Genomic DNA, 16,025 nt, shown 5'->3' on the forward strand with positions numbered 1-16,025 from the left:
TTCCCGTTATTAAAAACCCAATTTTTATTTTCTGTGTCCAAACTCCAAACAACACAGCATACCAGAGAGAGACATCAGAGAGAGTCGTTCATTCCTTGTTCTCTTTCCACCACCACCGAACAAACCTCCGGTCACCCCTGTCGGAAAAACCTCTCAAATCTCTACATTTTCCGGTAAGTACACTTCTCCTTCCGGTCACTTTTCCGGTAAACAACAACAACAACCTTGTTTTGTTGTTCCAAATCCTGTCTCATAGTACAACATAACACAACACTATTGTTTCTATTTTCTTCAATTTTGTTACTTCTTTGTTTCTCTTCAAACTTGTTTCTACGGTTTGGTGTACACTTTACGTTTACTGGGTCTTTACTCTTTCGTACCTTTTATCATTCTGCAACTGTAACCGTTACTGTCACGTTTTATTTCACACTCTTATATCTTTTACCCATTCCTTTTTATCTTCATTTTCAAATCTACCCGTTACAAAAAACAAAAACTTTGAAACTGGGTTCTACTCTTTGTTTCCAAATTTAGAATCTTTCATACTCTTATTTTGTTTTTCCGAGCTTAATTTCAGATGGGTTTTTAGTTTGGAAGAAAATGGAAGTTTCATCCAAAATGAGAGTGTTTTTTGTGTGCTTGTTCTTGCTGTTTCTGGTGACTGTGACAGCTGTGAATCCGTCTTTAAACGATGACGTTTTGGGGTTGATTGTGTTCAAAGCGGATATACAAGATCCGAAGGGAAAGTTAGCATCTTGGAATGAAGATGATGAAAGTGCTTGTGGTGGTAGTTGGGTTGGAGTGAAATGTAACCCTAGATCCAATAGGGTTGTGGAGGTTAACCTTAATGGGTTCTCTTTATCTGGAAGGATTGGACGTGGTTTACAACGTTTACAATTTCTTCGTAGGCTTTATTTGGCGAATAATAATCTTACTGGGAGTATAACCCCTAATATTGCTACTATTGATAACCTTAGGGTTCTTGATTTGAGCAATAATAATCTTTCAGGGGTTGTTCCTGATGATTTTTTCCGGCAATGTGGGTCTATGAGAGCTGTTTCTTTGGCGGGGAACATGTTTTCAGGGAATGTTCCTTCCAGTATAGGTTCATGTTCAGCTATTGCTAGTATTGATTTGTCTGTTAACCAGTTTTCTGGTTCTGTTCCTAAGGAGATTTGGACTTTGAGTGGACTTAGGTCTCTTGATTTGTCTGATAATTTGTTGGAAGGTGAGGTTCCTGAAGGAGTTGAGGCGTTGAAGAATTTGCGGAGCATTAACTTGGCGAGAAATAGCTTTTCTGGGAAGATACCAGATGGGTTTGGAAGTTGTTTGCTTTTGAGGTCTATTGATTTTAGTGATAATTCTTTCTCCGGTAACATACCTAATGGTTTGAAGGAATTGGTGTTGTGTGGTTACTTTAGTTTGGGTGGAAACGCTTTCTCAGGAGATGTTCCTGAGTGGATTGGAGATATGAAAGGTCTTCAGACATTGGATCTTTCTCGGAATAGATTTTCTGGTTTGGTTCCAAACTCTTCAGGAAATCTTTGGTCATTGAAAACATTGAATCTTTCTGGAAATGGTTTCACTGGTAATCTTCCCGAGTCTATGGCAAATTGCACAAACCTCTTGGCCTTAGATGTTAGCCAGAATTCATTGTCTGGAGATCTTCCGTCGTGGATTTTCAAGTCGGATTTGGTAGGTGAAAACAAAAAGACTGGTAGGGTGAAAAGCTCTTTGTATTCCTTGAATGAAGTTCCTGTTCAGAGTCTTCAAGTGTTGGATTTATCTCACAATGCATTTTCTGGTGAAATCACTTCTGCTATTTCGGGTTTAAGCAGCTTGCAGGTTTTGAATTTATCATATAACTCTCTGACAGGCTATGTTCCGTCATCAATTGGTGGTTTAAAAACATGTTCTAGTCTTGATTTGAGTAATAATAAGCTAAATGGAAGCATACCTCTGGAAATTGGTGGAGCTGTTTCCTTGAAAGAGCTGATTTTGGAAAACAACTTCCTTATTGGGAAAATTCCAATCTCAATCGGGAACTGCTCTTCATTAACAACATTGTAAGTTCCTTTTCTACTTGCCATATTTGTTTTGGTATTTTATTTTAAACATGTGTGGAAATGCTTATATTTAGTATTTACTGTGTAAATTAAGTCTGTTCCAATCTTAAAGGATGTAGCTTATTATATGCATGCTCCATATTTGGTTGATTTGGTTATAAAGTGTTCAATTTACCTTATTTAGTTGGATAGATATATCTAAACTGAAGCTAGATGTTTGTTCATGGTTGGTATGCCCTTTGATGAAGACTTTTCTTGTGGTCTCTCCTATTCTCCGTGTTCTATAAATGATAAAAAAGCAGCTGAAAAAGTCTCAACTTTGATTTAGTCTTATTGTAGTTTAGTGTCATTTTGCATAAACAGGCATGTTTTGCACTGCTTATGCATTATTACTTCACAACTCGCAACATCTGTGTTTACTTCAATAATACTTCTCACTTTTTCTATACCCTATAATTAAAAAAAAAAAAAAAGCATAAAGGTTGAAGAAAAGATATCCATAATACATCTGAGAGGATGGATGGTGACTGCAACTTGAATTACTAAACCAAGTATCTTTTCTTTTATGTACATCAAATATCTGTTATAGTTGTGTAGCTTTAACTTTTTTTTTGCCATTACAGTTTCATGTATTTTTACTCTATTTGTCAATGGGCACTATCTCATCAGTGCTTTAGTCTTGAGTTATATTTTTAATTATTATGCAGTAACATCTATCTGTCCTGCTCTTATTTTTATTATGGTTCTGACTCCTGGTTTTGCTTATTTATTTCTCTTCTTTCTTTTTTGGTACACTGTGTAGGATTCTGTCAAAGAACAAGCTGAGTGGGTCGATACCTGCAGCAGTTGCAAAACTCACCAACCTGAAAACTGTGGACGTATCATTCAACAACCTTACTGGAAACCTTCCCAAGCAATTGGGCAACCTTCCCAATCTCCTGACCTTCAATTTATCTCACAACAACCTTGAGGGTGAACTACCTGCTGGTGGTTTCTTCAACACCATTTCGCCTTCCTCTGTATCGGGCAATCCGTTTATCTGTGGCTCTGTTGTGAACAAAAAGTGCCCTGTTAAACTCCCGAAGCCTATTGTTCTGAATCCCAACTTTTCTTCTCCTGACCTTGACCCTAGTTCGCCTACTCCAACTTTAGGTCGCAAAAGAAATATCCTCAGCATTTCAGCACTCATTGCCATCGGTGCAGCTGCTTTCATTGTAATTGGTGTCATTGGAATAACTGTTCTCAACCTCCGTGTTCGGTCCACCGCATCTCGATCTCCAGCTGCCCTTGCTTTTTCTGCAGGGGATGAGTTCAGCCGTTCGCCGACAACAGATGCAAACTCCGGCAAGCTTGTTATGTTTTCAGGTGAACCCGATTTCAGCTCTGGAGCGCACGCTTTGCTTAACAAGGATTGCGAGCTTGGGCGTGGAGGTTTCGGGGCTGTGTACCAAACAGTTCTTGGAGACGGGCGTTCAGTTGCTATCAAGAAACTCACTGTGTCAAGCCTTGTCAAGTCTCAAGAAGATTTCGAGAGGGAGGTGAAGAAATTAGGAAAAGTCAGACACCAAAATCTCGTCGAACTCGAAGGCTATTATTGGACTTCATCGCTGCAACTCCTCATATACGAGTTTGTCTCACGTGGTAGCCTTTACAAGCATCTCCACGAAGGATCAGGCGAAAACTTCCTTTCGTGGAATGAGAGGTTCAATGTCATTCTTGGAACCGCAAAGGCCTTATCTCACTTGCACCACTCCAACATCATTCACTACAACATTAAGTCAACCAACATCCTTATCGATAGCTACGGTGAACCTAAAGTAGGGGATTACGGCCTAGCAAGGTTGCTACCAATGCTCGATCGCTACGTCTTGAGTAGCAAAATTCAAAGCGCACTCGGCTATATGGCACCAGAATTCGCCTGCAAAACAGTGAAAATCACCGAGAAATGCGATGTTTATGGATTCGGAGTTTTGGTTTTGGAGATCGTGACAGGTAAGAGGCCAGTAGAGTACATGGAGGATGATGTGGTTGTACTTTGTGACATGGTTAGAGGAGCATTGGACGAAGGAAGGGTAGAGGAATGCATTGATGAGAGACTTCTAGGGAAGTTTCCAGTAGAGGAAGTGATTCCTGTGATTAAGCTTGGTTTGGTATGTACTTCACAAGTACCATCTAATAGGCCAGAAATGGGAGAGGTAGTTACCATATTGGAACTTATAAGATGCCCCTCAGGCTCAGATGGACAAGAAGAGTTATTGGGATGAATTGAATTGATGTTTTTCTTGATTAGGAGGAGGTTAGAACAGGTTATTCGGCGAAGATGAATCCGGTTTTTATGAATTAATTAGACAGAGAAATTGTTTTGTTTTCATTTTGAATGTAAAATTTGTTCTTGTTTATTACTATTAGTCTTTAGTAGTTTGTTCTCTTATTAAGATTTCTCTGTTATTGTGCTATTGCTACATGTAGGATATGCTGGATTCTTTTTCACCGGGGTTCCAACTTGGATCATCAAAATTTGAAAATTGTTGATGTTTGCTCAATTAATTAATGATGTTTCATTTTCATAGTCCAATTTGTTTGTTTTGGTGTCGTACTACTTTGTTGTTTTGAACAGCTTTTTCGGTTTTCCATGTCTGGTAACTGTAACGACCACTATATTTTTGTACGCTTTCTGTAAGAGGCGCATGCAAGAGTTGTTATCATTTTGTGCTGTCTTCTCTTTTTACTATTTGTCACTATCGTTTTTGTTTGGTGAAGAATCTTGTTGGGAAAAGTTAATTCTATCTTCAATTATTAGTTTTTCCTATTACTGGATCAGTTGAGTGTTTTATTTTAGTTTTAGTGAAAAATAATAATCTAAATCTAAAAGAATTTACACTAGTTATTATGTAAGTATAGTAGTATCTTGTTATAAATCTAAAAGAATTTACACTAGCAAAAATGAACATCACGTACTTTTATTTTGTTATTTTTTTAAGGCTGGTATCCGATCAAAAGACCGATTTATGCTTATGAAAAAAAAAAAGACCGATTAATTTAAGGGACACAAATTTCATTGTCCACTTGCAGGGGATCCGGTTAAAGTTAGAGCATATTGACCCAAAGCAGAAAGTGGCATTGGGAATATTGAGAATAGTTTTCTTTAAAGTCTTAAGCGTTTGTCCATAAATCTTAACTCAACTGATAAAAAAAAATACTAAAATTGATATTTTAGTCAAGCGCCATAATTGGAGTTCGAATCTCGATCTCTTCTTCTTATGTATGAGTTTTCAATGACTTCTCAATTGGTCAATTTTGTTTTGACAATTTATTGTCGGTCTATATATTGATTTATCAAAATCTAGGCAATTAATCAATCATTAGTTAATTTATTGGTGATTGACATTGAACTTGATAAGAATGACCACAATTCGATCCCCTGTAATCGAAAATGAGCTAAAACTACTCGATGCTAAAACTAACTTCCAAATTACATGAACCGGATATTGTGGTAAAATTAAACAAACAAAAATTGGGCAATTGTGTTGTAATAAAATACTAATAAAATGGCCATTTAGAAGTCAAAAGTGATTAATTGCCTCGAGTAATTGGGTCTTCCTGTAAACCTAGATTCTCGATTGTTCTCGATTATTGGATTATATAAACAAGTGATAATACTCCTAGTGAATTTCTTGTTAGATTATTGGATTTTGATTGCCCGATGTAATGGTGTCGGAATAGAAGCTTTATTTCCGTTGCAATGTCCCATTACTTCCCATGTGACTTCTTTTCCTTTTCGATTTTCTTGCTCCCCCACTCAGATTTTCATGTTTTTTTTTTATCAAGTTATGCTTAATGCGTGGTGACAAAGTATTGATCATGCTGAGTTTTTGAAGTTGGAATTCTGATTCTCAAGTTAATAATAAGGGTCTTGTTAACATGTGCATATAGGCCACATGATAAGGTATCTTAATATAGAAATTTAATATTTAATGATATAAGACATTTAATGCTTGAAAAGTTAAAATGCACAAATTTTAAGGCATAATTTCTATTTTTACTACCTTAACATGTGTCATATATGCACATGTTAACATTCTCCTAATAATAATAGTGTATTGTGTGAGTTTTGATTTTTTATCTTTTTTTTTTTATAAAAAGTGTCTGTATAAATTACTATTAACTTTGATTATCAAGTAATGTGAGACTTTAAAATGTGTTGGAACAAAATTCATTTTAGTTGTAGTTAAGGGAGCTTATGTTCGATTCTTACCGACGCGTCAATGTTCCAATCTCAAGTTAAATGTATCAAAAGAGATGGATCGAGTATTGAACAAATATTGGCCTAAGTAAGATGGATCAGTATATTGGAAACTCTCCCATAAGGGATTAAGTGTATATAAAACTCTCTCAAAAGAGATCGAGCATATGTGAAACATTCTCGAAAGGGATTAAGTGTATGTGAAACCCGTGAAAGCGAATGAGTACATGTGAAACTCTCTCAAAAGGGATCAAACATATGTTAAACTCTCCTAAAAGGGATCAAGTATATGTGAAACTCTATCGAAAGGAATTGAGTATATATATGTGAAACTCCATTGTAAAAGTCGAGTACATGTGAAACTTTTTGTTAAGGTCACATTCCTTAAAATGATGTACCATTCTTTCAACCTAATTTCTTAATCTTATGCTGTAAGTGATCCCAACCCATGGAATAGTGTCCGTAACGACTTCGTTTGAAATGACATCGCCTAGTGAATACCTCAATCGACATATGGATAAACAACCATTTTGATCCTCAAATGTATAACTTACTGTGACATTAGTCCCTGAATATATTAAAATTGCAAATAGATCCACAAATATCATTTTTATTAGTCATTTTGGTCCTCAAATCTATTTTTACCATTTTTGATATCTCACTATAAAATGAGATACTAAAAATGTATTTACAATTTCCATACATTAAAAAAAAATCAATATCACAAGTGTTTGATTCGTAAAATAGTAAAAACTGGACAGAACAGTACATGACAAAACAAGATAATACAAGACAGGACAAAACTGTACCGGAGAGATATAAGATGATAATATTTTTATATTCGAAAATAAAATGAGTATTTTCGTATTTTCTATAGTTGTACTGTGGACAAAAAGTTGTCTTATGGTTCAGTGAGGGACAAAAAATCTTGTTTTTGTCATGTCTCTTGCTACCTAATTTGTCAAATCTCATAACCAATTTTAAATCAAACAGAATACAACAAAATTATCATGTTCAGTCCCTTATTTTTTAGCAGATCAAACAGTTAAACCAGCAGGTGGTTGTTTAACCATAGACATACGTGGAAGCAAAAAGGCGCCACCAGTGTAACTCAAGATAGCGCGCGCACATGAATATCAACTTAAAACGACACCGTTTCATATCCAACACTTTCTCCAAACCCTAATTGATTATCTTCACGATTTCCACAAATTCGAACTTCGCGGTTCGCACCATGTCCTCCGATGACATCAATATCACTCCTGACCAGAGAATCGAAAACGGCCTAACCTCCCCTCTCGTCTTCCAAGACGACACTCTCCGTTTCAACTGCGGCGGTGCACCACAGAGACAAGTCGGTGATCGGGCTCCTAAAACCCGTGAAGTCGGCGGTTTCATAGATGACAAGATGTTCACCGTGAATCGCGATCGGTTTTTCACTTCCCAGGGTACGGAGTTCCGCCGGAACGTTTTCGCCGATCGGCCTGACCACAGGGATAGTTCAGATGTACTGAACTGGAGTGCCGAAACTCCAAGCAGTGATGATTCCGACGGGGAAGATGATGACGAAGACGATGATGGAGACACCACAGCTGATAGACTCGTTAGTATCGGTGACGACGGAAGCAAACGCAATTCCAATGCAATTATTGATGTTAACAATAACAATGGTGGCAGTGTTGTAAATGGGAAAGCTCAGCATCATTCTCCTTATGGTATGAATGAAGAAAAGTTTTGTTTTTGTATTTTTTTCTATTTATAGCTTTGAAAATTTGTCATTTTTGGTTCAGAATGCAACTTTTAGATTTTAATTTTGATGCATTTTTGGTAATTTTTTTTTGAATCGTAGTTTCTAGTAGAGAGATATTGGGAAAGGATGGTGAAATTGTACAGTTGGTGCATAACAATGTGAGTGGCGCTACTGGTGAGGATCAACTGCGAGAAAGATTAGGTAAAACTCAGAACTCTGTAACCGTTGCTGAAACTGACTGTGAGGAGTACTATTCGCACTATCTTCAAGGTGGGGAAGGATCACCTTCTGTTCAAAAAGTTATGGTGGATGACAATGGCTGTGGGTTTAGTGGAAGAAAGGATGCCGGGTATTCAAGCGAGTCTGGGGAGTCATTGAGGTCGATTCTTTCGGATCCTGTTACGTAAGTCTCTTTCAGTTAATGAAAAAAGGGTTTTAGTTGGTAATTGGATCTATTTTATGTTATTATGATTATGATGTTGTGCAATATTATTTTCATTTTTTTTATTGGTAATTGTTTCCAACAGTTCTTTTTGTTTTATTTGAACCGAATTTTCCCTGTGGTGGCCTGTAAAATTCATGTTTACAACTGAACTCCTATATTTACGTAACACCTATATGTTTACTACTGTCTTTATCTATTGTTTACCCTTTTATAGTCTTTGCCAGAAGGTATTTTTAAAATTTGGGTTATTGTCCTATAAAAACTTGCATAATGATGAATGATGATAAGGTTAAGTTCAGATTATTTACAAACGCACAAGCTTCCAACATATTGAGATTTTCTATTGACATCAGTTGATATCCCGCATGAATAATTCCCTGCGTGGTCTATTGGTAGCATTTCCTTGGAAAAAACAAACCTTTTTTTCCCCATTTTCTCTTAATGAGGAATGGAAATCCTGTGATGCAAAACAGGAGAATCTAATCCTTTATGGTGTTTTTACACCCCTCTACATATTTGCAAGTATAGGGGTCAAATAAGTTGTATCTGCGGATATCTTGTATGTTTCTTGTGTTGCTTCATACTTGTACTTTTATATGTTTGATTTTTATTTTTATTTTTTTTTATCTTTTGAAAATACAGTGGAACGCTTATGGATGATGCAATGATATTACCTTGCGGACATTCATTTGGTGGAGGTGGAATTCAGCATGTTATTAGAATGGTGGGTTCTAAGCCATCAAAATGCCATAATTTTCAGACTGACCTTTTCTGTGACTAGTCATCTGAAAAATATTAATAATTATGGATCTGGTAATTTTCAACCTCTTTTTCTCGTACATATGCCTCCATACAGTAGAATGGCAGAACACTCAAAGCTACTAATGACATTATTAATAAGCATTTAGCACAACAAATTCAAATTTCCTTTTTTTTTTTTTTGAAAATATGGAAAATTATTGACTGTATTTTGAGAAGATAGGAACTGAATATTAATCAACACTGATCAGAAGTTCAAGCGGAAGAATATATGAAAGTTGATAAAATTATTGAATGAGGATGGACATTGTATGCTAGGTTGTTAAAACCACTAGCGGAGCTTGGATTTTTTTTTTTGTGGCAGGTCAAATAGTTATAATTTACTGTATACTATAACTTAAATACACGGAATTTATTATTGATTCAGTGGTAAGGTTTGATTGTTTTAATTGTCAAGACCAAGGTTCAAATCATATTTCCAGCTTTTTTATAATGCCCAGCACATTTTTTATATTTACTCGAAAAATACAACTAAAATGTTAAAAGCAAGACTCGATCTCGTGTCCTATTAGACGCAGAAAGGCAGGTTTACCACCTACACCACCAAATATTACGTGACATATTACAGAATGTATAACACATATACACAAATATATATATATATAAGCAATGAAATTTTTTGGGTGGTCCCTTCCCTGTCCATAGTAGTATTAACTAGTTTATAAATATGAATAATATTGGCGTCGTGCTGTCCTAGATTTACAACATAGATTCTGTGTAGCTTTATTTCATACTCTTCCTGTTTACTTGTATTGTAAGAATAAAATTCTACTTATGGTTCTTGAGTATATTAGTAGATAATTCAAAGTTGACTTGGGAAATGCCTTCACTCATATATGATTAATGGACTAGAAATTCGAATGACTGTTAATATGGTCATTTGATTCGCTTATATGTTTCTGTAGAAATTTTCAAAGGTGGACATACATCCTGCCTGTTAAAATTTTATATTTACATGTTGCATATTTCAGAACTGAAGATTAATGGATTACAGCGTGACACATTTTTCTTTTCTTTCAGAAGGCTTGTTGTACTTGTTCTCAACCCACATTGGAGGAGTCAATATCTCCAAATCTTTGTACGTAAATAATGTAGAAACTCAAATAATTCTATTCAAATATGATATGGTCTCATAAATATGGATACAAACATCTTAATTTTTTTTTTTTCATCTTTTATATTTTTATGTTAGGTGCTTTTTTGTGTATGGGTTGTTTTGTTTTTATGGTTGAGAGGAGAAAGGGTAGGTTAGCAAGCTTTGAGGAGATCCTCCGCCCCCCTTTTTTTTTCTCACTTCTGAAGTGCACTTCATATATCCATTACACTGAAAAGTGCAAATTATACTGTATTTTTTAATTGAGTAAATTCAAACTTCTGAAAAACTAAATTGCAATGTATAATAGAAATATTTTCTTTCAATATTCTGACTTTCTTTCTGCCATTTCTTGCTGTGTTCTGTGGACAGCACTTCGAGATGCTGTGCAGGCATACCGCCGAGAAGAAGAATCACAATTTTACCGGTCATCCAAAAGAAAAAGAGAACGATTTGATCAGGTGTGTATCTCTATTGCCCAAACATGTTAGTTAATAATTTATACCTTCGTAGAGAGACTCTGCGACACATTAAAGGAAAATCAGGAACCATGTAGGCTGCTTAAGTTTCTTATACTTTAACTTGACATCTCTGATTTTTTAACGAGATATATTTCACATAAGACAGGGTGGTTTTGGAGAGTGTGCTGTTATTGAACCATCAAGGAGTAGAGGTGTTCAATTTCCATTTGCTGTGACGGACCGGGTTATCATAAAGGTAGTGTCCAAAAAGGCTGGAGACTACTTCTGAAAGTTATCTTTACAATTTCAGTTTATCTTCGCAATTTCATTTTATTCTTTAATTTACAAGTATAATAATTGGAGAGAAAATGGTTCAGGGGAACAAAAGAACACCACAACGCTTTGTTGGGCGTGAAGCTATTGTAACAACACAATGCCTGAATGGATGGTCAGTGACTTTACAACTTTTTCTCTCTATTAGTTGATATCAAATCTTGGTTTGCCATGTTTGTTTATTTTTTTAATACAGTAACATGGCAATTTATTTATTGACTAATAAAACTGACCTGATAGAATCTAGTGGAAGTGAACTCAAACTTCATTGTTCTTACTTAAAAAGAACTAAAAACAGGGAAATGCTAACATGTGCTTGGGAACATGTTGAGAAATTTAATATCGAAATATTGTCTTAAAAGCCATGCATTCAACTCCCTAAAGGTTTAAAAATTATTGTTTTTCAATATAAATTGTTTACTTTTGATTGCTTAACATGTATGATGTATCTTGGCGCACGAGTTTGCTATTGGGATCTGAGTTGTAGAAGTTGAATTTATATTGTTATAGATTGTAGATTTTTGTTGATAAATTTTATAGTTGGTAGGTATATCTAGAAATAATAGCGGCTTTTTTGTGGGCTGAGACATGGAAATAACGACATGCATTGTGATAAAAGTCTAACACTATTAAAAATAATAACCTACAGTGGTCAGAATAATTAGTCTAAACTAAAGGTCAGAATAATTAGATGGTTTCTGATCTTGTACTTCCATGCCTGAATGTTGCTTTCATGGAGCTACGTTAATCTTGCTTCTGTCATTAACAAAACACTTATTTATGTACAGGTATGTGGTGAAGACGTTGGACAATGCAGAGAGTGTGAAATTGCAGTATCGCTCCCTTGCTAAGGTTTCCGACGATCCTTCAAAACCTGTCTCCAGTAACATGGGACCTAATTGGCTTCAGATTTGCCGAACAACATCATAAGACGTGGTTGATAATTCTTCTGCATGCCGCTATATGTTTAACATTATGTTGTTAACACACCAAACAAAATTTTTAGTAATTCTACTGTTGTTGTATTATTGTAAGAAAACTGTGCTAGCAGAGTTTGTAAATACAAAAGCCTTGTGATGTTGTGTTTGTTGAGAGTATAGTATCTTAGCAACCTTTTGTATCAGATTCAGTAACATAATTATATTTAAATGGAAACTATTGTGGCCTAATATGTTATTGTTACTCAATAATTGATTTTATACTTATTAGTCAGAATAATAGTTTCCTCCATGCTGAAAATCAAGACCAGCTTTTTCAGGAGAATTTGTCAAGATAACATTAAAAGTGCACCATTCAGCTTTATTATGTTCTAACAACAGAAAAGATAACATAAAAGACAGAAGCATGTTCTAACAACATGGAAGATAACATGAAAGACAAAAGCAACTTGCTTTGGAAGATGTGGAGCTGAATCTATCTCATTCTCTCCATTAGTAGAACTCAAACAATAAGATGTGATCACAACAGTTCAACAAAAATACTAAAAGGGGGTGATTTTCACATTACCATCTCAATAGATGTTGAAAAAGCCCCTTCTTCACTATACATCCCTTTTAACCCTAATGAATCAATGATTGAGTACATCTTTTAGTGTTAATCCGATTGTACACAAGTTTTTCTATTTATATGTGACGAAAGATGCTTTTAGAAATAGAATTATTCATACTTTTGTTTGATTTTTCTACATTACATTGTTATAGATGTTTTTGGACTATATGTCAATCTTGTATTATTAGAAAAATCTAAACATATGTAGCAATTTTAAACTATTCTAGTTATCTTTAATACATTGTCACTTATTTTTATCACAACATTAAAAATATGCACCACTTTCTATTTTGTAGTTGCTCAAACAAGAATTTGTGAATTTATCTCCTCCTACATGCTAATTAGAAATCACAATTGAACTTGAAAATGAAAGCCAGCTGATACGATGCACTCTCCCACACTCATAACCAACCAGTACGATTTTGAAAACACTCGACTCATTTAAAAGAAAGACATATATATAAGCAATCGATGAAGTGGTGGCAATAACTTCTGGTGATGGATGCAAGATGTGAGGTGGGGGCCATGGGATGGGAGAAGCATCATCTAAGTGTAGAATGATACATTTTGATTGGATATGACCTCATTACCATGTGATGTTGTTGGATATCCCTTAACTCGTATACGTATTATGGGCGGATTCTAGTGTGGGGAATGGGATTAGGTCTCCCATTAGTGAGGGAGTAAAGAAAACCATTTTCAACCATTTAGATCAACTCAGTGGTTCAGATTAAAAACGATAACATGTGTGATTGTTACATATGATCCCGTCATCATTTTATTCCTTATATTAAAAAATCAAAATAATTCAAATACGTCCTGAAATTTGTAATTAAATTATTTTAAAAATTGGTTTATATAATCCTAAATAATAAATTATGCAATTAAAGATTCAATTACAAAAAATAAAAGGCTTAATTAGTCTATTGGTCCTTAAAGACATTTTAGGTTTTACAATGGTCCCTTAAAGAAAAAAATGTCAGGATTGGTCCCTTAAAGAAAAAAGGTCCGGATTGGTCCCCTAAAGACATATATTTTTGTCATATTGGTAATTTCCGTTAAATTTTAACTCCAAATATAACAAAAAATTCTAATAGTTAAAATTTTAAAAATTAATAAGATTTTTGGTGGAGCACTTACACTTAATGACATCCACAATTCAGTCTACTAAAACTAACGTTTTTTTGTAAAAAATTGACGAAAATGACTAATTGAGAAACAGATGTATCTTTAAGGGATCAATGCTGACTTCTTTTTTTTTTTTCTTTTTCTTGAAGGGATCATTGTGAAATCTAAAATATCTTTAAGAAACCAAAAATAAAATTAAAGAAGTTTCATCCAAATCTGGGTTCGTCCACTTTATCATATCATTGTTATTCTTATTCTCAATCTCATCTTTTTCATCATCATTGTTTTCAACCTCATGAATGTGGCAACTTAAGCAAAGAAATTCTAACATCCAAACATAACAAAGAAGAGAACCAAATCACAAATTCTTTCACATATAAATACAGATCTGGACATAAAATTAGAAAAATAACAAAGAAGGAAATTGCCCCCACATATTACAGCTACTTGCGCAAGAGAGAAGGGAATCAAGAAATCGAAGGCTACATTTGGTGTTGACAGGCGAAGAAATGAAAAGAACAAAGCTAATGAAAAGAAGCTTTGACCACCACACATTTGCATATGTTGCTTGCTTCTAAAAACAACTTTAGGGATTTTTTTTTATTCATTTATCTCCACAGATTCTATTTTAAAATCATCATCTAACTCATTGCCTCTTGCAAGTTGCAAGTATCTGGGTATAACGGTATACCGAAATTTGGGTTTATATGCTTTTCTTTTCCTTATTTATTTTTTTTTTAATTTATGGGTTTCAACTTTCAATATGATGAAATTAATTTTTGGGTTTCAAATGGATATGATAAACTCATGAACACTAATCAATGGAGTAATTTTGTCAAAAAAGAATAAATTAATGGAGTAATTTTTTAACATAAAGATTGTGTCCTTCTGTCCTAATCATATGTAACAATTACACATGTTATCATTTTTAATCTGAACCACTTATTTGATCTGAATGGTTGAAAATAGTTTTGCTTACTCCCTCACTGATGAGGGACCTATTCCCCTCCCCACACTAGAATCCGCCATTATTGTAGTTCCAAATTAGTTAAATGATTGAAGTCTTATATTAGACCCCTCACAATAAACATGGTTTGTTCATACACCTACTTAAACGTGATCAAAATTTTTGTTTTGTATTTTATGTTTTGATTTTAGTCACTTTAAAAAAATTCAGCAAGTTTTAGTTTCATTATGATATTTAGTTTTTGCTTTTATTATATCAATTCATGTGTAAACCTTCACATTTTTTAATGAGTTTTTCTATTTATTTTTATAATATTACTATGAATCTTTTCCACTTAAAATTAGAATTTTTTATTCATTTATGGGTACAAATCACTGCAAAAATAAAAAAATTGTGGCGGACTGTGGCTCTCCCCGTTTCATGAACAGCTCCGCCGCTGTGTGAGACTTATAACGAAGACATATAACAATATTTGTTTTGAAACATCATATAACAATATTAATTAGAAATTTATTTGAAAATAGAAGCAATAAATTTATCTAATTATTTTATTTATTTTTTACTTAAGTTTTATCTAAATGATTTTAAATGATTTTTATACAGGAACAAGGTGTTTTGTCAAATATAAATGCTTATATTTAAAGATGTATATAGTAGTTGACTAGTTCACATACCTGCTCCCATGTGATGTCTCGGTCAAAGTTTATACACTTTCACCTTGAAGTCCATGGTTCCAAGTAGGTAAAGAAGGAGATGGGAGAATCCAAGTTGAGTTGTTCACATTAAAATCTCCATGCTTAGATTCTATTTATTTATTTTTTTGTTTTGATGTACGGTTGATATTGAGTAGAGTAAGGTATCAGTAGGATTGTGTGATATACTTTTCGTGAACTTAATTCAGTTGATAGAGATATCACACTATAAGTATAAGAGCCGAGGTTATTGTCAAAACAAAAGTATAGAGTTAAGGTTTGAACTCCGGACACTTCAATTATTCATCTTTAAAGTAGATTTTCCAGTCATTAGACTACTTGATGATAAAAAAAATACTATTGTATATATTTTTATCCATGCAGTTTAACAAAAAAATACTCATATATGGTCGCATATCTGCACGAGTAACAACCTTTCTACCCATGCCCATATTATTTGTATATCCAAATATCTATACT

The 16,025-nt window shown here is 34.2% G+C and overlaps 2 protein-coding genes across 4 annotated transcripts; both read left to right on the plus strand.

Annotated features, from left to right (window-relative positions):
* LOC123913413 (probable LRR receptor-like serine/threonine-protein kinase IRK) lies at positions 1–4,641 on the plus strand. Of its 2 annotated transcripts, XM_045964145.1 has the most exons (3): positions 1–173; positions 578–2,066; positions 2,869–4,641. In XM_045964145.1, exons 2-3 carry the CDS (start codon positions 601–603, stop codon positions 4,328–4,330), a joined length of 2,928 nt encoding a protein of 975 aa, XP_045820101.1. In that variant the 5' UTR covers positions 1–173; positions 578–600; the 3' UTR covers positions 4,331–4,641. The 2 variants fall into 2 exon arrangements, with proteins under 2 accessions (XP_045820101.1, XP_045820100.1); XM_045964144.1 differs by having other exon boundaries at positions 2–2,066.
* A 2,745-nt stretch (positions 4,642–7,386) lies between these two features.
* LOC123913414 (U-box domain-containing protein 62-like) lies at positions 7,387–12,379 on the plus strand. Of its 2 annotated transcripts, none has more exons than XM_045964146.1 (8): positions 7,387–8,024; positions 8,159–8,462; positions 9,147–9,228; positions 10,344–10,401; positions 10,789–10,877; positions 11,044–11,133; positions 11,255–11,325; positions 11,999–12,379. In XM_045964146.1, exons 1-8 carry the CDS (start codon positions 7,544–7,546, stop codon positions 12,138–12,140), a joined length of 1,317 nt encoding a protein of 438 aa, XP_045820102.1. In that variant the 5' UTR covers positions 7,387–7,543; the 3' UTR covers positions 12,141–12,379. The 2 variants fall into 2 exon arrangements, with proteins under 2 accessions (XP_045820102.1, XP_045820103.1); XM_045964147.1 differs by having other exon boundaries at positions 7,404–8,024; positions 10,347–10,401.
* The last annotated feature ends 3,646 nt before the right edge of the window (positions 12,380–16,025 follow it).

This window comes from Trifolium pratense, linkage group LG3 (genome assembly GCF_020283565.1).
Source record: "Trifolium pratense cultivar HEN17-A07 linkage group LG3, ARS_RC_1.1, whole genome shotgun sequence".
Lineage (NCBI taxonomy): Eukaryota > Viridiplantae > Streptophyta > Magnoliopsida > Fabales > Fabaceae > Trifolium > Trifolium pratense.

Bases quoted from the DNA above. Each gene is read 5' to 3' on its own strand.
- LOC123913413 (XM_045964145.1), top strand. From the start codon at position 601: ATGGAAGTTTCATCCAAAATGAGAGTGTTTTTTGTGTGCTTGTTCTTG. The intron at 2,067-2,868 runs GTAAGTTCCTTT...TACACTGTGTAG, and splicing joins TGCTCTTCATTAACAACATT to GATTCTGTCAAAGAACAAGC.
- LOC123913414 (XM_045964146.1), top strand. From the start codon at position 7,544: ATGTCCTCCGATGACATCAATATCACTCCTGACCAGAGAATCGAAAAC. The intron at 8,025-8,158 runs GTATGAATGAAG...TTTGAATCGTAG, and splicing joins TCAGCATCATTCTCCTTATG to TTTCTAGTAGAGAGATATTG. The intron at 11,326-11,998 runs GTCAGTGACTTT...ATTTATGTACAG, and splicing joins ACACAATGCCTGAATGGATG to GTATGTGGTGAAGACGTTGG.